Source organism: Erinaceus europaeus, chromosome 11 (assembly GCF_950295315.1).
Source record: "Erinaceus europaeus chromosome 11, mEriEur2.1, whole genome shotgun sequence".
In the NCBI taxonomy this organism is placed as follows: domain Eukaryota; kingdom Metazoa; phylum Chordata; class Mammalia; order Eulipotyphla; family Erinaceidae; genus Erinaceus; species Erinaceus europaeus.
Genome location: NC_080172.1, coordinates 35426541 through 35449179, shown reverse-complemented (window position 1 = coordinate 35449179; position 22639 = coordinate 35426541). Strand labels below are relative to the sequence as shown.

Below are 22639 nucleotides of genomic sequence, written 5' to 3'. Positions count from 1 at the left end.
CACTATCACAGAAGCATTTGATCAGTTTTTCTATAAACTGTCTAACAGATACTCCTTTTACATTCTTCTTTTCTTCCTTCCTTTAATTTTTATTTATTTTTTACCAGAGTACTGCTCAGCTCTGGCTTATGGTGGTACCAGAGATTTAATCTGGAACCCAAAGCATGGGAGTCTTTTTGCATAACCACTATGCTATCTACTCCACCCTTCCTATTCCTTCTCTAGGTGTTCTATAATCCCAGCAATATTTTCTTTTTAGAAGAAAGCAACATGTACTTGTACTTGTGGGCTCCTGGAGGCACAGCATAAAAGAAGTTAAATGAAAGCAAGACAAAGCACTGCCTCTTGCAGGATATATACAGCCCTCCTTTGGGACAACAATAACAGTTAGTCACCCTTCTAACTCACTTTTCTTGAGTTAGAAGAGTAAATCAGAGTTGTGAATAAGAAACAAAAAACTTTGGATGAGGGTTCTGAAAATTATTTAATCTCATAAAAAAAACCCCTGAAAATAGAAAAGTTAATCACAAGATAAATCATCTAAATTCTTTTATTCAGTAAGAAATAAAAAATATTAGACTTTAGTATGTCTCTAAAGATTACTCACTGGGGTTTCTTTTTTTAAATTTTATTTTCCCTTTTGTTGCCCTTTTTATTGTTGTTGTAGTTATTATTGTTGTTATTGATGTCACTGTTGTTAGATAGGACAGAGAGAAATGGAGAGAGGTGGGGAAGAGAAAGACAGACACCTGCAGAACTGTTTCACCACCTGTGAAATGACTCCCCTGCATGTGGGGAGCCAGGGCGCCAACTGGGATCCTTATGCTGGTCCTTGGGCTGCGCGCCATGTGTGCTTAACCTGCTGCTCTACAACCCTACTCCCTTCACTCGGGTTTCTATGTTAAGTTTGGAGCAGAACAAATAGAACTCAGTAGCAAGGAGCAGGTAGTACAAAAAGTTAACTAAATAAATTGAGCATTATTCAGATTACATTATTCATCTATCTGTACTTTTATTGGTGTATTCTTTAAGGCACTTATAACTAACATGGTGAACAACACGATGGTGAGATTTCATAACAATATAGCTACACAACCTCCCTTTATGCTGACATCCAGTTTCTCAAAATGACAAGAAAATGAAAAGCACTTTTAACTTCTATGAAGAAAACAGGTGAAAACTTCTCTTTTCTTACCCAAATTAAACATTTTTTCTGTTGCTAAGTTACTAGACACAAAAATAGTTACTACACCTTGTCAGTTATCTATGTCAGTGTCCTGTAACACTTTAAAAAAAAAAAACAAACAAAAAAACCCACCAACCCACAGATGTTTAATCCTGTGTAATTCTGTGTTTTTAAAAAAAGTGTTATAGACACTGACATAGATAAATGACACACACACACACACACACACACACACACACACACACACACACACTATGTAACTGTTAATGAGTATGTGTACAACATCTAACCAAATTAACTTTTATAAATCAAAACCAGCTCTCATTACTCTCTGATAACATGTGACATTATCTATTCAATATTCCTATTGCTTTTGCCATTCAGAAACTGAGATCACAAAACACTGACAAATACTAGTTTATAGCATAATTGTCCATTTCTCGTGAACACTCTTAAGTTCCTCAAGGATAAAGGGATCAGTTTTATATCCCCATGGTTATAACATTTCAGGAACATTTCTGAGACTCATCCCATTATTAATAATGCTATACACTAGTATTTGTCAGTGTTTTGTGATCTAACACAGGAAGCTCTAAAAAAACTATGTAGACAGGGTATAGGATGATGATAAAGAATAAACTAAGACTAATTTAGAAAAATAAACCCCCAAACTAACAAAAGAAACATCACATATTATGGTGACATTTTTCCTAATTTTCTAAGTTAAAAGAGTACTTTACTTGGCTGAATTTAAAACATCCAATTTCCAATGGCTCTGACTTGCAGGTTGTAATTTTTACTATGTCTAAAAGTCTGCTGAGTGTTCCTGAAGTCATTTTAAATATACAAATAAAACACTGTGATAATCACAGTGAATTAAGTAGCATTCAATGAAATGGCTTTCTTTTTACCACTTTGGCATTAAATGCCCTTCACACTAGCGCAAGCCACCTCTGTTAAAGAGATTTTTTCTGGGAAGGGCCTTTGGGGACAATGTTAAGTGTATTACCTTAATGACATCAAGATTAAGAAGGTTTTTCCAGCGTGATTCAGGGAGCAGTGACAGAGTCACCAACTGCTCATTCAACTGTTCTGGGGACTCATACGCTATCATTTCATCACTTGGCTCTATGAATTCTGTCAATTCTACATCTAAAAACAAATTAAATAAATATCAGGTAAAATAAGTTATTGCAAAATTATATTTTTATCATATCAGAACATTCCAGAATCATTTGCTTTTCATTACATGCTCACTAAATGTAATGTTATTAACTATTTCTAATGATTTTACCCCATTTTCTTCCATTTTTATTTCTCACATGAACTACAATTCCTATCACAAAATCCAAAGCACCTCTCTATTGATATACAAATTGATGATATATCTGAACAATACCAGTCACCAACTACATTTTTTTCATAGATTCTTGAAGTTATTCAAGTCGTTTTATATTAGTTGAAAAACACTCTGAATTCATTCAACTGTGCCCTTATACTACTATATACCCCCTATTAGGGTCATATTATTCTCATTATAATTTTTTTTTTAACCAGAGTACTGTTCAGTTCTAGCTTATTAAAGTGCAGGCGATTGAACTTGGGACTTTGGAGTCGCAAGCATGAGTCTTTTTGTATAACCATTATACTATCACCTCAACCCATAAACTTTTATAATTCAACTTTTTTACATTTTAGTAATTACCTTGGGTTTGACAAGTACCAGGAAGCATTACTACTGAAGGAACATAATCTGCTGGAAGTGGTCGTAATGAAACAACAGAATACAGCGAAATGTTGGACCTGAGAAATAAAATATGAACAACATCTTAAAACTTATCAGTTAAGATACAAAATATAAGGCAGTTAGGCGGTAGCGAAGTAGGTTAAGCACAGGTGGCGCAAAGTGCAAGGACTGGCAAAGGATCCCAGTTCGAGCTCCTGGCTCCCCATCTGTAGGGGAGTGGCTCCACAAGCAGTGAAGCAGGTCTGCAGGTGTCTGTCTTTCTCTCCCCCTCTCTCCATTTCTGTCTGTCTTATCTAACAACAATGACATCAATAACAATAACAACTACAACAAAAGAACAAGGGCAACAAAATGGAATAAAATAGTAAAAAAAATTTTAAAAAAGGATAGAAAATATAGTACTAATCTGAAAATATTCTGAGTTGTTATATCTTGTCATTACAAGAAAGCTGTGCATCAATAGTATTAATGGCATTTCTATTTTATTTTCACTAATGCAGTGCCAAAAATGTTTAAGTTCCATGTGGATATACTTTTAAGAAGCATTATGTTTCATGTATATAAAGTTGTTTTAACAAATACAAACCTTCATTTAAAGAAAGCAAAACTGAAAGGAAGATACACTTAGAGATTAAGTCAGATAAGTAGATAATCAGATGCTAGGAGTTAAACAGCAATGGATTTTTTCTTCTCTCGAATGGTCTTCTAAGTGGTCACATTTCTATTAGTTGACTGTGAACATGGCCTTGATAACTAAACAAGATGAAGATACTTATACCATGCCAGCATATCAGGGGCCAGGTAGTGGGGCACCAGATAGAATACACACAATTAGATGTGCTAACAGGTTCTCTTGCTCATACATTATGTATGTGAAATAAGAAATAGTCATGACTCACAGGTTCTAAGCCGTATTAACAGCAGTATTAACTACTCCTGATGCCGAGGTTGCAATGTAATACCATTCTTCTCTTGTACTGGTGGTTGAAGACTCACAGATTTGACCTATTTTATTTTGCTTATTAAGGTAGCAGTACATGTAGAAATGACTTTCATGTTAAATATCTAATTATGAAACTGCCCATGTTCAGCGGGAAAGCAATTGCAGAAGCCAGACCTTCTACCTTCTGCACCTTATAACCCTGGGTCCTACTCCCATGGGGTTAAAGGACAAGAAAGCTATTAGGGGAGGGGATGGGATATGGAGTTCTGGTGGTGGGAGTTGTACCCCTCTTATCCTATGGTCTTGTCAGTGTTTCCATTTTATAAATAAATTAATTCAAAAAAGAGAAAGAAAAATGTTTCCTTTTTAATAATTAAAAGAATTTGATATCTGAACTGAAAAAGTAAAGAAAATAATGTACATTTATTTTATTTTAATGAGAGAGATACAGACATTCCAGAGCACTGCTTAACTTATAAGCTAGACTTAATAGTGGTGTGGAGACTGAACCTGGGACCATAGAATCTCATGCATGTAAGACATCCGTATAAACATCATGCTATCTCCCCAGTCAATGTACACTTATTTTGAAGACTCAAAAGTCTCTGGTCAGTGGAGGTAGAAGACCACATAAATTATATTTAAATGGTTATGAAGAGTTATACAATTAGAGCTATCTTAGTATTTGATTATACATATATCTAAGTTTATAAAGTAGGCTGAAATTGAGTAAAATAGTGGGGTGGAGGCAAGGTAAGGTAAGGTCAGGACCCAACTAGGGCACTTTTCTAATGTTTTAAAATTTTACTTTCTGAAAATAAAAAATACAGTGGGGCTGGGTGGTGGCACACCTGGTTGATGGCACAAATGTAAAAGGACCTGGGTTTGAGCCCCCAGTCCCTGCCTGCAGGAGAAAAGCTTTGCAAGTGGTGAAGCAGTGCTGCAGGTTTCTATCTCTCATCCTCTCTATCTGGCCCCCTCAATTTCTTTCTCTATCCAATCAATCCATAAAGATTAAATACAAAGTATATTTAAAAAGTGGTAATGTATAAAAATCAAAATGTGGTTAAGAATATACACTTGAATAAATTTAAACTACTAAGCAGTTGCTGAATTAACTATAAACTAGGATGAATTAATTCTATGCTATGTAATATCTCCATTATATAAATTAAAAGCAAAAACTAAACAACATTAGCAACTATGAAGTTATCATCTTCCTTCTCCTTACTCCAAGTAAAACTGTATGAAAAAAACTCACCATAGATAAATTCCTAGGTGATCCACGTGGGAGGTGGCCAGAAAATCTCCAGTTGGAGACATAGTCACGTTGAGAGGTGCTGAGTCCAACAAAAAGCAATCTATAAGACTAAAGAAAAAAAACTTGATAAAAGGAACTTGAATTCTAATACTCCAAAATTAACGTAACTCACAAAGCATATTTTTGCTAATGAACAAAGGATAAAAGGTGTTGTTTTTCATTTTTCAAATCACCAACACCAGAAAATCACTAGCAGTTTTGTTAACCAAACATACTACATAAAAACAATCTATTAGTGAGAAAATTCCTGAACATTAAATAGACTGATTAACTGAAGGTGCTTTAACAACAAAAAGAATAAGGGAGTAAATGTTTTCTTTCTCTGGAATCCATTTGGAATGCCTAACCTGGGGACAAGTCCGATGATGTCACATATTCAAAATGAATCTAACCACTAGTAGTCTCTTGTACTTATGCTATTTCAGTGAAAATAATAAAGGTCCAGACAATATAAAAAAGGAGTAAAAAATAAATGGTGTAAATAAGAATATATAAGAATAATGTAAAAACTTTTGTGCAATCCTATTAGGTCTTGAAAGAGGCAAGTATGCTATACACTAAATATATATAGAAAAATCATTCTATAGAACAAAAACTATAAAAAGACTTATGAGAACTAACATGGAATTTTAAACTATGAAAGTGGTTAAAAGCTTGAAGAAAAAGAGTGAACAAACACAGCCAGGTAAAATGAACAGAATTAGTTGGGCGGTAGCGCAGTGGGTAAGTGCAGGTGGCGCAAATGCAAGGACCAGCAAAAGGATTCCAGTTCGAGCCCCTGGCTCCCCACCTGCAGGGGAGTCACTTCATAGGCAGTGAAGCAGGTCTGCAGGTGTCTATCTTTCTCTTCCCCTCTGTCTTCCCTATCTCTCTCCATTTCTCTCTGTCCTATCCAACAACGACATTAACAACAATAAAAAAATGAACAGAATTTGAGTGGATGTGAAAGTAAAAGCTATGCTGATGAAGACATAAAGAGAAGGCAAAGAGTAACGTTGGATGGAGTATAAAGCAGTTTGATGCAAAAGCATATGGTCTTAAATATCAAATATCCACATTTGCTTTGTGTTTTTACCCAGTGGGAAGATTTGAAGAATTACTGATCCAACAATGGTATAATACTCACTTTCATAAAGAAATGTACTCTCAGAATACATTTGAATAGAAAAAGAGTAGTGAGATTATGATAGCAGTCTTCTAACAAGCAATGGATATCTGAACTAAAAAAAGAGACAAAAGGTAGATTTAAAGAGCAAGAGAAAGGCCAACAGTGACATCATGCAGGGAGAGGTTTCTTAGACCAGTTAACAGTTTAAATACTTGGATGGAGCTTGAAGGAATCATGTTAAGTGAGATAAGTCATAAAGAGAAGGATGAATATGGGGTGATCTCACTCACAGACAGATGTTGAAAAACAAGAACAGAAGGGAAAATATAAAGCACAACTTGGACTGGAGCTAGTGTACTGCACCAAAGTAAAAGACTCTGGGGCGGGGGTGCATGTGTGTAGGGGTTCAGGTTCTGGAACATAATGGCAGAGGAGGACCTAGTGGGAGTTGAATGGAAATGTAGAAGCTGAGAAGTGTTACACATGTACAAACTACTGTATTTTATTGTTGACTGTAAACCATTAATCTCCCAATAAAGAAATTAAAAGAAAAGTTTAAGTACTTGTCATTTATCTGGGAATATCTTTGACAGAAGTGATGCTGGTTTTCATTATAGCTATTTTTAAGGTTTTTTTTTAGACATAACATTTCTTTTTTAAAAGTTTTTAAAATTATCTTTATTTATTGGAGACAGCAGAAATAGAGAGGAAGGGGGAGATAGGGAGAGACAGAGACATGTGAAGTACTCTTTTACCATTTAAAAAGCTTTGCCCCTGGAGGTGGGGATTGGGGGCTTGAACCCGGGTCCTTATGCATTGTAACTTGTGTGACCAACTAAGCGAGCCACCACCCAGCCCTTTTGTTTTTAAAGTTTTTTATACACTTAAATCAATACATTATCCATAGAGATACACGAAAGAATAATGGGAAATTCAGAATCCACATTATATAAATTACACCAAGGAAAAAAATCAGGCATTAACACTTTTTTAGTGAGGTGTGTGAGGAGGAATTTATCTTCAAGTCTTAAAAGGTAGTTGGTCTATCATTCCTTATACACATCAGCAAACTGAGGTCTGGTAAGATTTACAAACTTGTTCAAGGATGAAAGCAACTGCGTCAGGACTGTTCTCTTGAGTAGTCTGTGCCCTTAGTGAATCAGTATGAATTCTAGCAAAGCCATTATTTATATTAAAAGCACAACAAACATTTGAGTAGTACATACACAGCCGGGGGAAGCCTTACACTGCTGGTTCATGGAATACATTCTGAACAGTGAAAATATTACAAAAAAAAAAAAAAAAAAGACTTCCAGTGATGATAGTGACTTGCTCATGATAAAAATCTCAATGTGATTAGCATGTAACTATAAGAATATTAATTAAACAATGCAAAAGAGGAAGACAAGATGACAATATAGGTCAAAGTGCACAGGAATAAAAACAGCTGTTTAGTTTCCATTTATGAGAAAAATGGTGAGTAGTAATATATTTTTGTACTCAAACCTAAATTAGCTCACAATAATGCTCTCTCTTAAGGGTTAGGGGATCTGGGGCAAAGGAAGCTAAATTAGCTAAACACTATATATCAGAAACTGCCAATTATTTATGTTAATTTTAATTTAATCTAAATAATACAACACAGAAATATTATCTTGCTGCATTATAAAGATTAACTTGATGTACAGCAAGTTCATGTTTTAACACTTGTTTTGATCAATTATTTCTTCATTAAAAGTATAGCGTGAGGGGGTGAAAGATCTTAACAGGTTTAGAATTTATCTGATAAAAAGAAAATCTACTACTTGTGCAAATTTATTTTACTTGGTACTGTAATTACCAAATTCATTGTGCAACTTGCTTTCCACAGCTGTGTGTGTAGGAAGGGGTGCCTTCCATTACAAACATCAAATTGAGGAAGGAGATTTCCACCTCCACAGCATATTTTCACTGTACATTAGTTTATAAAGTATGCATGTGGAGGCTTAATGTCACACTTAATTACCATATACCCTGTTGGTGATCACAGAAAATGAAAAATTCCAAGTAAATAATTTTTTTTTCTGAGAGGACAATACAATTCCCTAATGGATCAATTTCAAGCACAGAGCCCTACATACACAGGCAGCACACAGTAAGTCATTTCCAATTGCATTCTTGATAGTTTCTAGAAGTTCTCTTTCTAAACAAAACTTTAATCAGGATAGCTTTACCTCAGTGATAAATGAAAAATAATGCTCTATAGCAATTTTTCACATGGAATGCTTCTCAGAAAGGGTTGAAGGTAAGATATAACAAATATGTTAAAACCTTTTTTTTTTCACTCCCCAAAGAGTTTAATCAGAATTTTTAAGAAGTAAAAACAGCCAGAACTAAGAAATGGTAGTGCTATAGGATGACAAAATTAATTCCAGGTATAAGAGTTTTAACTTTGCTTCCTGAGAATCCTACAAATACAGAAAAATTTTTAGCAAAGGAGGGAGAGGAAAGAAAGAAAGAAAAAAAAAATAACAGGAAACATTTCAGTTCCTATGCAGTTTGTTTTAGTTAGGCACAATTCCAGATGGATACAGCTGTATGTTACCACACCCAACAGTTTACTCAAAGTTAGTTTCACTTTTCAGGTAATGCTTTAAATACTTAACATACTGTATATAAATGATGAAACTGCCTATTAAAGAAAGAACTAGGAATCTCCAAGGGTTGCTGTACTATTTGCTTAAAGAAAAGATAGGGAGAATTCAAAAACATAGTAATCTATGGTTCACTCCTTACTTCCTTGTTATTTCTTATCAAGATATTTAGTTCATCCTCAAAGCATATGGCACAATCTGAGCAAGGGTGACATCATAACTGTTGACAAATCTTTTTCTATGCTTATTTTTTGCTTTCATTTATATACATCACCTTGAATATTCATATAACCAGTCTCCACTTCCTCATTTGTAAAAATGAACTAAGAACAGGAATTGTATCTGCACCAATCAGGACATGAAGGAAAACAAAATATAAAAGAACATTGAGTGTTTGCCAACTTTGTATAAATTCTAGTCTAGTGCTTAACAGCAATTCTATAATACTGTTTTCTAATTTGCTATTTAGCAGTTCTGTTCAGTGGTTCCTTTTTTTATTTTTTATGTAGTGTCCCTATGTAACTCATTTCCTGTTTTTGTGTTCCTACCAGGTTCATGCCTCCATAGGCACTGAAAAAAACCTATGTCTTAAAAAAAAAAAAAAAAAAAGAATACTGAAAAGCTACCAAGCTACCATATTTAAGTCAATTCAACTGTTTATTGAAATAAGAAATGCAGCAAAAAGGTTTTTGCTGACTCAAAAGCTGATGGCTTTGAATGTTACTTTCAGATCCTAATTCTTCTACCCCTAAAACAAAAAACTTAACACTTTAAAAATGGCTTGCCAATTTAGTATAACTGAATATTTCTTCCTTTCTCAGCTATCTTATATGAACAAAAACTACAAAATGAAAAATAAAAAAGAACTTATGCTAACTCTATTACCTGGACAATTTCCCAATTCAATGTATAAAGTTCATTTTTAGAAAATAGCAACGGTTTAAGGAGAAAAACTACCCATTATTTTTTATGGTACCTTCAAAAAGAAAGCACTTTGATTTTTTTTTTTTTTTCCAATTTAAGGATGTGACTTTCATTTATGTTTTGAAGCTGAAGGACTCAACCAATTATTTCATTTTACTTTATTTTAAAGTCAAAAAAAGACACCTGTGGACAAAAGTCCCTAGTTATTATTATAGTTGGTTCCTTCAATGACACTCATGCTAATGTATATTCCACATATCTGGTGTGCTTGCTGAATAGGCAGGTGTGCCTCATTTCTGCATCAACCTTGAAGGGAAATGAGGACATCAGGGTTTTCCCTTTCTAAAGGTCAAATGCTTTGAGGCAATAGCATATCCAGTTTCTGAGAAAGAAAAGGATATACAATTGGCCAAACCTTCATTTAGGGCTATTTCAGAAGTTTAAAAAAGTACCATATTGCTTTTTCATTATTCTTGCTTAGCTCTTTGTGTTGTTTCTGCTAAATAGATACCTTGCTATTCCTATGACATCCTTCTTCTTTCATACTCAATTTAAGTAAACCTATGTCCAGAGATATTATTTTATGTTTTATTCATTCCTATATAATTTTAAACAACAAAATACATTCTCCTTTAGGTTCCTACTGTGCAAACAACAAAATTAGATAATATTCTGTCTTTTAACTGACTTTCAATAGCAAATATCAATTCATGAACAGATTGGTGAACACTGCTGAATTTTAACCAAATCTAAAAGCACACATATTTTCTTAATTTTAAGATTAGAAATGGGGAAGGTGCAGTGGTGCACAGGTTTTGCATGCAAGTAATCTCAGGTGCAATCCTTAGTATCACCAATAACAAGAGCTCTGGTAAAAGAAAAGAAAAAAAAAAAAGGAAAGGAATCAAGAGAGAAAGCCAAGAAGAGAAAGAGAGAGAAAGCAGAGCATGTGCCTTGCCATGCACAATGCAATGGATTCAAGCCTGACACCATATGAGAAGGAGCACCAAGGTTAAACCCTACATATGGTGGTGGAGTAGTGGTGTGTGGTGTGTCGCTTCTCCTTCTGTCTCTATATGAGGTAATAATAACAAGAGTAAAACAAGTTAAGCAGGAATCAGTTGAACGATACATAAGTGAGAGACCAGCACCAAATATTTTCAAGTTTGGGAGCTACTCTGTGTTTAATCCAGCTTTCTAGTTATACATTCAGCTCTAGCAACATTTTCTCAGATATTATTTTTAGTTCCTCTCCATGTCAGCTATCAAACTCAAGGAAAAATTACTAAAGTCATGGACCCCTAGGAACATAATTAAAATAGACTTCCTAGCTTCTATCTACCTTAAAAAAAATCCCTATTCTTACCTGCTCTATTCCTACTTTTTGGTTCCTGTTTATTAAACATTCTTTCCTGCTTAATATCTCACTGCCTTTAGGACACCAAGTTGCAGATGCTATGATTCCATCCTGAACTCTGTAGGCAAATAACCTCACCAATGTGTCCCAGAACCTCACCTCTCCAGAGCCCTACCCCTTTAGGGAAAGACAGAAACAAGGTTGGGAGTATGGATCAATTTGTCAAAGCCCATGTCCAGCAGAGAAGCAATTATAGAAGCCAGAAATCCCACTTTCTACACCCTAAAACTAATTTTGGCCCATACTGCCAGACGGGGAGAAATGTTAGGGGAAGTTGAGTAGAGGGCTCTGAAACCCAATTCTGTCAGGACCCAGAGAGAGAAGAGGAAAAAAAGGAAGTAGTAGTACGTGAAAGTGTGACTTAAAAAAGAAGAGAAGACAGTATCATAGAAAGAAATGGACAAAAATACAGACAGATAGATGGGAGAACTGCTGCAGTTTCCAATGGAGGGACCAGGGACAAAGAACTCTGGTGATGGAAACAGTGTAGAATTCTACAACCCATTATCTTATAATTCTGTAAATGAATATTAAATCACCAATAAAAAAATCAATAGTGAAAAGGACACAGAGCTATGGTGGTATGGAACTATACCCCTATGTTGTAAATCATCATTAAATCACAATACAAATATAGATTATACAAATGAATTCAGTGTGAAGAAAAAAAGAAAAACCCAGTAACAACAACAAACCGTTAAAATGAAATCATGTAGTCATAAATTCTGAAGTATCAGAAAAGACAAATGAGTTTTCTTTCATTTTTTAAAAAATATTTATTTATTCCTTTTTGTCGCCCTTGTTTTATTGTTGTAGTTATTATTGTTGTTGTTATTGATGTCGTTCTTGTTGGATAGGACAGAGAAATGGAGAGAGGAGGGAAAGACAGAGGGGGGAGAGAAAGATTACACCTGTAGACCTGCTTCACGGCCTGTGACGGGACTTCCCTGCAGGTAGGGAGCCGGGGGCTTGAACCAGAATCCTTATGCCGGTCCTTGCACTTTGCGCCACCTGCGCTTAACCCGCTGTGCTTTAACAGCCCGACTCCTGAATTTTCTTTGTTAAGGTTTATAATTTCTGCTCCTATTTCTCAAATTTGTAGAAACAGAAAAACCTAAGAAAGATTGCATTATGTGTACTAAATCTCTTTGGGTGGGTTTCAGTACTCTGGATAGATCCCTAGGGGAGGAATTGCCGGATCATAGGGTAGCATCATTTCCAGTGTTCTGAGGAATCTCCAGATTATCATCCACCAACAGTGTAGGAAGTTTCCATTATGTATATATACCACAACTTTCTTAGTCACTCATCTGTCATTGGGTATCTGGGTGGTTTCAAGCAGCATAATTTGTAATAGTTCAAAGTTAAGAGGAGGAAGATAAAACACAAGGTGAAACCTGGACTGAATATGATGTATCACAGCTAAAAGACTCTGGGGGAAAAGAAAGGGGTTAACGGTATCAGGATGATGGTGGAGAAAGACTGGGTGGGTGGTGGAAGTGTTGTGCACAAACCTACTATCAGAAGATAGGAGGCTATATTAATGTACAGTATTGTAAGCCATTACTTACCTAATAAAATGATTTGGAAACAAAAAGATTACATTTTTCTTCACTACTTTTTTGCTACAACTATAGAAAAAGTTTTATGCAGTGCCAGGGGCCTGAGTCTTGCAAGTCCAACACTCATTTATTGCTTTTCTTGTACTGCTTCCTGCTATTTAATGTTAAAAAATATGCCAAGGATAAAGTACAGTCAGGTTAGAAAAATTCCTGAATATACCCACATTCAGAAAGGTAAGTAGGGAGTCAATAGGTGGCTCAATACCATGTATGAGAAGTCAGGTTTGAGCCCTGTGACACCACATGGGAGCACAGCAGTGGAGAAGTTCCACTAGTGGTGGAGTGGTGCTGCAGTGTCTCTCCTTCTCTACCTCTCTCAACATTTAAAAGAAAGAAAAAGGCCACCAGGAACAGTGGATCATCTTGGTGGTGGGGGTAATGCATATAGCCTATTAAATGTAGGTAAAAGGCACATGTAAAAGCTGTGACTGAGAAAACACCTGACAGAAGTCAAAAATTTAAAATTAAACTCACCACCCAGATGGAAGATCCCAGGTTCTAATGGAGCAATCCATTGAAGCACTTATTAACCAACGACCATCAGGACTAAAAGCCTTAAAAAAAAAAAAAAATTAAGAAAGTAGAAAGGAAGGAAAAAAAGAAATGTAACATATGTATATATATTTGGGTGTACATATTCAGCAACTCAAAAGATGCAATAAATCACTGATACAGGCTTCATAAAAAAATAAGTCTAAGCAAAAATGGATTATTGTCTATGAAATAATATACCATATCTTGGACTGGGGAGTCTTAAGTGAATTATAAGTTTAAAATATGATTATTTATAAACTGAAAAACTATTATTTCAAAATTTAATAGCATCAACCCAATTTTTTTAAAATTTATTTTCCCTTTTGTTGCCCTTGTTTTTTATTGTTGTTGTAGTTATTATTGTTCTTATTGATGTCATCACTGTTAGATAGGACAGAGAGAAATGGAGATAGCAGGGAAGACAGAGAGAGGGAGAGGAACATAAACACCTGCAGATCTGCTTCACTGCTTGTGAAGCAACTCCACTGCAGGTGGGGAGCTGGGGGCTCAAGCCGGGATCCTTAAGCTGGTCCTTGCGCTTTGCACCACGTGCGCTTAATTAATCCGCTGCGCTACCACCCGACTCCCTATCAATCCAGTTTTTAATTTATACTATTATTTATAGGATTAAACTGTGTTCAATTTGGTCTTAACATAAAACTACTACCCAAGACTATTCAATTAAAATTATTTTTGGAGGGCCAGAAAAATAGCTCATTTGAATTGTAAAAGGCTTTGGCATGCATACAACCCAGATTTGAGTCTGGCCTCAACTACAATGGAAAAAGTTCCAGTTCTGTGGTCCTTATCAGTCTCTCTCTCTCTCTCTCTCTCTCTCCCTCTGTCTGTCTCTGTCTTTCTACCTACTCTATCTCCATCTAAAAAATAAAAATCAGGGGCTGGGTGGTGCACCTGGTTGAGCACACATGTTACAATGCACAAGGAGCACTCAGTTTCCACCTTTGTGTGTGTGGGAGCAGCTTTGTGAGTGGTGAAGCATTGTTGCAGGTATCTGTTTATCTCCCCCTACCCTCTCAATTTCTGGCTGTCTCTATCCAATAAATAAAGGAAGATAAAAAAATTAAATAAAAATAATTTTGGTTTTAAAAGTCTTCCAGAAGATTGAAGACACTGGAATACTCCCTGCCAGCTTCTATGAAGCCAACATCACTCTGATACCAAAAGCAGACAGGGACACTACCAAAAAAGAAAACTACAGATGAATATCTCTGATGAATATAGATGCTAAAATACTGAACAAAATTCTAGCCAACTGGATACAGCAGTTTATCAAAAAGATTGTTCATCATGAGCAAGTGGGGTTTATCCCAGGCATGCAAGGTTGGTTTAATATATGGAAATAAATCAATGTGATCCAGCACATCAACAAAAGCAAGACCAAAAACCACATGGTCATATCAATAGATGCAGAGAAAGCCTTTGACAAAATACAACATCCCTTTATGATCAAAACACTACAAAAAATGGGATTAGATGGAAAATTCCTGAAGAGTGTGGAGTCTATATATAGCAAACCTACAGCCAACATCATACTCAATGGTGAAAAATTGGAAGCATTTCCACTCAGATCAGGTACTAGACAGCGCTGCCCACTATCACCATTACTATTCAACATAGTGTTGGAAGTTCTTGCCATTGCAATCAGGCAGGAGAAAGGAATTTAAGGGATACAGATTGGAAGAGAAGTAGTCAAACTCTCCTTATTTGCAGATGACATGACAGTATACATGGAAAAACCTAAGGAATCTAGCAAGAAGCGTTTGAAAATAATCAGGCAACACAGTAAGGTGTCAGGCTATAAAATTAACATTCAAAAGTCAGTGGCATTCCTCTATGCAAACACTAAGCTAGAAGAAATTGAAATCCAGAAATCAATTCCTTTTACTATAGCAACAAAAACAATAAAATATCTAGGAGTAAATCTAACCAAAGAAGTGAAAGACTTGAATACTGAAAATTATGAGTCACTACTCAAAGAAATTGAAAAAGACACAAAGAAGTGGAAAGATATTCCATGTTCATGGGTTGGTAGAATTAACATCACCAAAATTAATATATTACCCAGAGCCATCTACAAATTTAATGCTATCCCCATCAAGATCCCAAGCACATTTTTTAGGAGAATAGAAAAAATGCTACAAATGTTTATCTGGAACCAGAAAAGACCTAGAATTGCCAAAACAATCTTGAGAAAAAAGAACAGAACCAGAGGCATCACACTCCCACATCTCAAACTGTATTATAGGGCCATTGTCATCAAAACTGCTTGGTACTGGAACATGAACAGACACACTGACCAGTGGAATAGAATTGAGAGCCCAGAAATGAGGCCCCACACTTATGGACATCTTATCTTTGACAAAGGTGCCCAAACTATTAAATGGGGAAAGCAGAGTCTCTTTAACAATGGTGTTGGAAACAATGGGTTGAAACATGCAGAAGAATGAAACTGAACCACTATATTTCACCAAATACAAAAGTAAATTCCAAGTGGATCAAGGACTTGGATGTTAGACCAGAAACTATCAGATACTTAGAAGAAAATACTGGCAGAACTCTTTTCCACATACATTTTAAAGACATCTTCAATGAAACGAATCCAATTACAAAGAAGACTAAGGCAAGTATAAATCTATGGGACTACATCAAATTAAAAAGCTTCTTCACAGCAAAAGAAACCACTACCCAAACCAAGAGACCCCTCACAGAATGGGAGAAGATCTTTACATGCCATACATTAGATAAGAGTTTAATAACCAACATATATAAAGAGCTTGCCAGACTCAACAACAAGACAACAAATAACCCCATCCAAAAATGGGGGGAGGACTTGGACAGAATATTCACCACAGAAGAGATCCAAAAGACCGAGAAACACATGAAAAAATGCTCCAAGTCTCTGATTGTCAGAGAAATGCAAATAAAGACAAGTGAGATACCACTTCACTCCTGTGAGAATGTCATACATCAGAAAAGGTAACAGCAGCAAGTGCTGGAGAGGGTGTGGGGTCAAAGGAACCCTCCTGCACTGCTGGTGGGAATGTCAATTGGTCCAACCTCTGTGGAGAACAGTCTGGAGAACTCTCCGAAGGCTAGAAATGGACCTACCCTATGATCCTGCAATTCCTCTCCTGGGGATATATCCTAAGGAACACAACACATCCATCCAAAAAGATCTGGTACACATATGTTCTTGGCAGCACAATTTGTAATAGCCAAAACCTGAAAGCAACCCAGGTGTCCAACAACAGATGAGTGGCTGAGCAAGTTGTGGTATATATACACAATGGAATACTACTCAGCTGTAAAAAATGGTGACTTCACTGTTTTCAGCCGATCTTGGATGGACCTTGAAAAATCCATGTTATGTGAAATAAGTCAGAAACAGAAGGATGAATATGGGAAGATCTCACTCTCAGGCAGAAGTTGAAAAACAAGATCAGAAAGAAAACACAAGTAGAACCTGAAATGGAATTGGCATATTGCACCAAAGTAAAAGACTCTGGGGTGGGTGGGTGGGGAGAATACAGGTCCAAGAAGGATTCAGAGGACCTAGTGGGGATTGTATTGTTATATGGGAAACTGGGGAATGTTATGCATGTACAAACTATTGTACTTACTGTTGAATGTAAAACAATAAAGAAATAAATTTAAAAAATCATTTTGGTAATCTAATTTCAAATATAAAATATTGAGAATCCTACATTTCCTTGAAAAGCTATATACTAGACCAATTTCCAAAAAATTCAATGCTGCTATATAAGTTCCTATAGTTTCTATTAAAAAAATATCCTGTCAGGGGAGTTGGCTGGTAGCACAGCGGGTTAAGTGCATGTGGTGCAAAGCACAAGGCGGGCGTTAAGGACCCCCGAGCCCCGGCTCCACACCTGCAGAGGAATCTCTTCACAAGGGGTGAAGCAGGTCTGCAGGTGTTTATCTTTCTCCTCTCTCCATTTCTCTCTGCCCTATCCAACAACAACCACATCAATAAGAACAATAAAACAACAAGGGCAACAGAAACGGGAATAAATAAATATTTAAAAAAATCCTGTCGGGGACGTAGCACAGCAGGTTAAGCACACGTGGCACACAAAGCGCAATGACTGGCTTAAGAATCCTGGTTCGAGCCCCTGGCTCTCCACCTGCAGGGGAGTTGCTTCACAAGCTGTGAAGCAGGTCTGCAGGTGTCTATCTTTCTCTCCCCCCTGTCTTCCCCTCCTCTCTCCATTTCTCTGTCCTATCCAACAATGACGACATTGATAACAACAATAACTACAACAACAATAAAAAACAAGGGCAACAAAAGGGAAAATAAATAAATATTAAAAAACTATCACAGGTCTACTTAAAATATAAAAATAATTAGATTTTCAAAATAAATTTAGATAATCTACTTAGATGATCCTAAAGCTACATGTTTTCTTCAGATATGATTATAAAGCTTGTCTTTATAGTTGCAACAGATTGTTCATCCAAAAGTTTAAACATACCAGAGATTATGATCACTCATAACTGCAAGTATATTTATACTTTACATGTTCACCAGGCTGCATTAATACTGTGAGAATTAAAATACTAAAGTACTGACATATTAATTTACTTAAGGATAGTGCAGATAATTGAGGTTGAGAAAAACAACTGGGGGATAAGAGCATGTTGCGAATGTGCACAGATTTATTTAAGTAAGGTAGAATTTATTACTGCGTCAGAATAAGTGTGCAGACACTGAATTTAAAGTTTGAAAGAAATAGGAAGAGTAAGTAAAGATGTTCCTAAAAATGCCATTTCATCAAAAATACTCCACATCTCAAGCCTCAGAGATGCTGACACAATAGATTCTGTTAATGGGTAGTTCTGTCAATATTCTCTCTACAAATCACAACACAATTTCTTTAACTTTTTTTTTTCCTTTTCAATTTTTAAGGAAATAGCACTGAAAATTCTATTTTTTTTTCTTTTTTTGGTGTAAAAATATATCACTGTTGGGATTGCCACTAGGTATTTCTACATTTCTGTTATCAAGTAAATCAAAGTACTACAACTGATGCAAAATGACAGTATGTACTTAATAAATCCCTCAAAACTGACAACCACATTTTAAAGATTTTTTTCTTTGTCACCAGGTTATTGATGAGGCTTGGTACCTGCACTACAAATCCACTGCTCCTAGCAGCCATTCACTCCTACTTTTTTTCTTTCTAGTTTGGTTTAACAGGACAGAGAGAAACTGAGAGGGGTGGGGTTGATAGAGAGGAAGAGAGGCACAGAGACACCTGAAGAACTTGCTTCATTGCTGGTGAAGCTTCCCCTCTGTAGCTGGAAGATGGGGGCTTGAGCCCAGGTCCTTGCACATGATGGTAACGTGCAGACTTAAAGTGTACCACCACCAGGCCTCCTATTGTTACTTTTTTTAAGCCTATTTTTTTCTGTAAGTTTGTTCTGCCCTGGGGCTATTTTTTCCCCTTCTAGTTTGTTTCTGACAGCACAGAAAAATTGAGAGGGGAGTGGGAAAGAGAAAGAGAAAGATATCTGCAGACCTGCTTTACCACTCTGCATGTGGGGAGCAAGGGCTCTTCTTTAAAAATGATTTTTTATGAAACATCAAATTTTTTTATAAACTTCACTTTAAAAGCTCTACAAAAATTATTACTTATATAGAATTTGAGTTCTCACTACCAGTTGTAACAGTCAGTTGGTTTAATCTATCCACAGCAACACCTATAACAGATCCTTTGTGAGCTTTAGAGAACAAGTTAGAAGAACTGAGTTTCAATTTCTGGAACATACATAACCTAAACAAAAACAAAAAATAATAAAGTTTTAAAAAATGTTTTACCATGTCATTTATTTGACCTTGGTGTCCCGAAAACTCTCTGACAATCTTCCTGGTTTCTATGTCCAGAACACTAATGGAGAAGTCATCCAAGGCAAGTCCCAGAATGCCACTATCAAGAATAAATTTAAGAGTAAGATAAATTTAAGAGTTTTAATAAACCTTAATCTAGAGTTTCAATCATTTCAATTTTTTTTAGTCAAGTACAACTTTGAGAAATTAGACAAAATGCTGCCCTTTACTAAAACCCTAATTTTTTGTATATGTGGCTTATATACTTTCTTTAAATTAAGAATGTCTACACCAGAAGCAATCAAGACCAAAGTATTTTTTTTTTAATAACTTTTTTATTTATAAAATGGAAAAAGAAAATTTTTTTACCTATCTCTATGTAGCAGCATTGCATTTGGAGATGAATCAAGGTTCATAGAATGGATTAATATTTTGCTTTTAAAGTTCCAGAATTTGAGTAGTCCCTCACTACCAGTTGTAATAGTCAGCTGGTTTAATCCATCCACAGCAACACCTCTAATGGATCCTTTGTGAGCTTTAAAGTACAAGTTAGAAAAAAACAGAATTCAAAATTGTCAGTGATTCTCAGAACACTACAAGAATGACTTCTTCATTCAAATAAGTTCCACTACTTATATTTCCTAAAGTCTTAAATTTAATAAGGATCACTCAGGTTTAAAAAAAAAAAATCCATCAGATTGTCTTAAAAGTTAGGAAAAATAGCTAAAATTTCTGCTTTATTAAAGTAAACATTTCTATATGTATAATACTCACTTTCCCTAATTAATCCATGAGCACAGAAATTGGACAACAATCCTTCAAACAACTGTAGCAAAATGCCTGTCATTCAAGAATTCAGTGCCACTGATCGTATCAGTTAATATATACTTTTTATTTTAAAAAATCGCTCAGTACCTTGATCTTTGCCAAAACTTCCACGATGTATGCCAGACTGCATGTTATACACATCTACAGTTCCTGATGAGAGACCAATTACAGCAAAATTTCCACAAGAAGTTATATCTACTGCCTTAGGGGAAAAAAATTAAGCATAAATGAGACTAACATTTTATTTCACTATATAGTTCCTGAAGTATGTTTAACTACATTTTATTCAACTTAAAAAAAAAGCCTAAGTGAGTTATACCACTATTTTGTGTAAATATAATGTAATCATGTCTGAGTGTACATGAAATATCTGTTTAATTCAATCTCCACTCTCTAAGTATGAAGAAATTATCCAAGACCACAAAACAGTACCAATTTAAATGAAATCTACAAAGTTAGAATTATCTATCAGTTGGCCCTCAACTGTAATTTTTCACAAAAGTGCCTTAAGCCAGAACTGAGCAGTACCCTACTTTTCCTCATTTAAACTAAAATAATATTTATTAAAAAAAAAAAAGACAGTAAGATAATAAAGCAAGGGGATAAAGTCAGATAAAAACAAACCCTTGGAGTTTGACTACAGAACTGAATGCGGAGGGAGAACAGACTGAATGGGGAGGGAGAATGGGCTGAATGCTTGGAGGCAGCCCAAAGGTCTGTGGTGGTTAAAATACTGGTACTTTGGTGGTGGGAGTGCTATAGTTACATGTATTTTGAAGAAGTGTGAAATTATTTCCCCTAGACATATCCGATCTTGTAAGCTGTTAACTCAACAAACAAGAAGATTCAGCTAGATAGACAGTGATGATTTTTAGTATTAATTTTATGGTCATTGACACAATCCTTACCCATTTCCACTTTCAATGTTGCTTTTATACAATCTGAAAACTGAAACAAATGCTCTAATACAGGTGGGAATGGTTACAAAAAAACACATGCTTGGGCAAAAATCCGTCAGAATTTCTCTGAAACAAATTTCTTGCAAGACCCATAAAACAAGAAAAATATGGTTTAAGTGACTTCTGTATGTACAAACCTATAGATGTGGCTAAATCTTACTACTATAAAAAAAGGAAAGATGGAAGACAAACAGGTAAACAAGAAAAGGGAAAAAAATCTTAAGATTATCTGTCACTGAGCACAGTATAATATACTCAATATAATTCAGGCAAGAAAAATCGACAAATTCTGAAATCTTTAGATTGTCAACTGAACAATCCTACTATTCAATGAAAATTTGAAGGCACCAAATTATGTTATATATGATTAAAGATATTTTGACTTAAAACCTGTGCAAGTTGGAAAATTTAACATGGTTAAGGATTAATTTCAAAATGCTAAATTATGTTCTTTCTACTAAAATTAACATTAGTAAACTGAAATAAAAGGTGACCACAGGAAAATGTAAAGGAGAAAAATGTCATTAGCACATTCACTTACTGTAGCAGTTATGTCATCTTTCTTCAGCTCTTTTGGTTTGAGAAAGTAGGAGCCAATTGTAGATCTTTGATAGTTCCAGGTTGAGCAAGAGAGCTTACTCTGATGACAAGCAATGATACCATCCCAGTCACTTTCACGGGCTTCCTCTAAAAATACCAGTCACAAATCAAATTGCTTTTTATTCCCTCCCTTATTCATTACTTCTTATTTACTAAATATCTAAAATTTCATGTTATCACCAGGCACCGGAGACATACTAGACCCAATGGGAGAAAGCAGGTAATTCTCGAAAGCAATCAGCTTCCAATCTAACAACTAATTTTTATAATTAAAAGAAATTACAATAGAGTCTTTTAAGAACATTCAAGAACTTATAAAACAGATCTAGGGAGAGTAATCAATGACCCTCTATGAGAAGCAATAAAATAAGCAGGGTGGTAAAGGGAAGGAATACACACCCTCCCAAGAGTGACTTGCACAAAATAAAGTACAACAAATAAGTGAGGCATTTGTAGAGGAGGTCTAGGCAACTGGGGCCACATTGCAAAGGTCTTTAGAGGAATGCTAGAGAGGAGCTTCTACCCTAGAAGAACAAAAACACACAAACAAAAATTATGCAGATGAGCAAATTCAAATTTGTTTTAGAAAACAGAGGCTCTTAGAAATGGTATTTGAAAAGGAAACAGCTATTTCTTATGCCAGTTTTCACTCAAAAAAATTGTAGAAAGGAGAAGTAGTTTTCCTCAAAATCACTTTTTTGAGGACTGACATCCAAAGAAGCTTCAGGGTTGTGGTTTTTCTTCTTTTTTCCCTCCCCATGCCCTTCTCTCCCTTTGCCTCTTAGTCACTCTGAAAAAGTCATTAAGAAGTGTGAAGTCCAAGAGAAGATCCCCCTACACCCAAATCATTCTTTCTGATCAAATTACAAAGTATACTAAACCTTAAGATATAGATCTTTATTAGAGCTCCAAGTTCACAGTTTTATACACTACTGACTTACAATATACCAA

General features: G+C 35.5%; 1 protein-coding gene across 2 annotated transcripts in view; it reads right to left on the bottom strand.

The window, feature by feature from the left end:
- WDR36 (WD repeat domain 36) overlaps positions 1–22639 on the bottom strand; it is a 49774-nt gene that overhangs the window by 6463 nt on the left and 20672 nt on the right. For both annotated transcript variants that reach the window (XM_007531866.3, XM_060201260.1), the window contains exons 12-19: positions 21630–21775; positions 20217–20331; positions 19671–19836; positions 19293–19401; positions 13376–13455; positions 5138–5245; positions 2892–2989; positions 2196–2338 (exon numbers count right to left, since the gene is read on the bottom strand). In XM_007531866.3, the coding sequence (XP_007531928.1) occupies positions 2196–2338; positions 2892–2989; positions 5138–5245; positions 13376–13455; positions 19293–19401; positions 19671–19836; positions 20217–20331; positions 21630–21775 (965 nt within the window). The remainder of the gene's footprint in view (positions 1–2195; positions 2339–2891; positions 2990–5137; positions 5246–13375; positions 13456–19292; positions 19402–19670; positions 19837–20216; positions 20332–21629; positions 21776–22639) is intronic.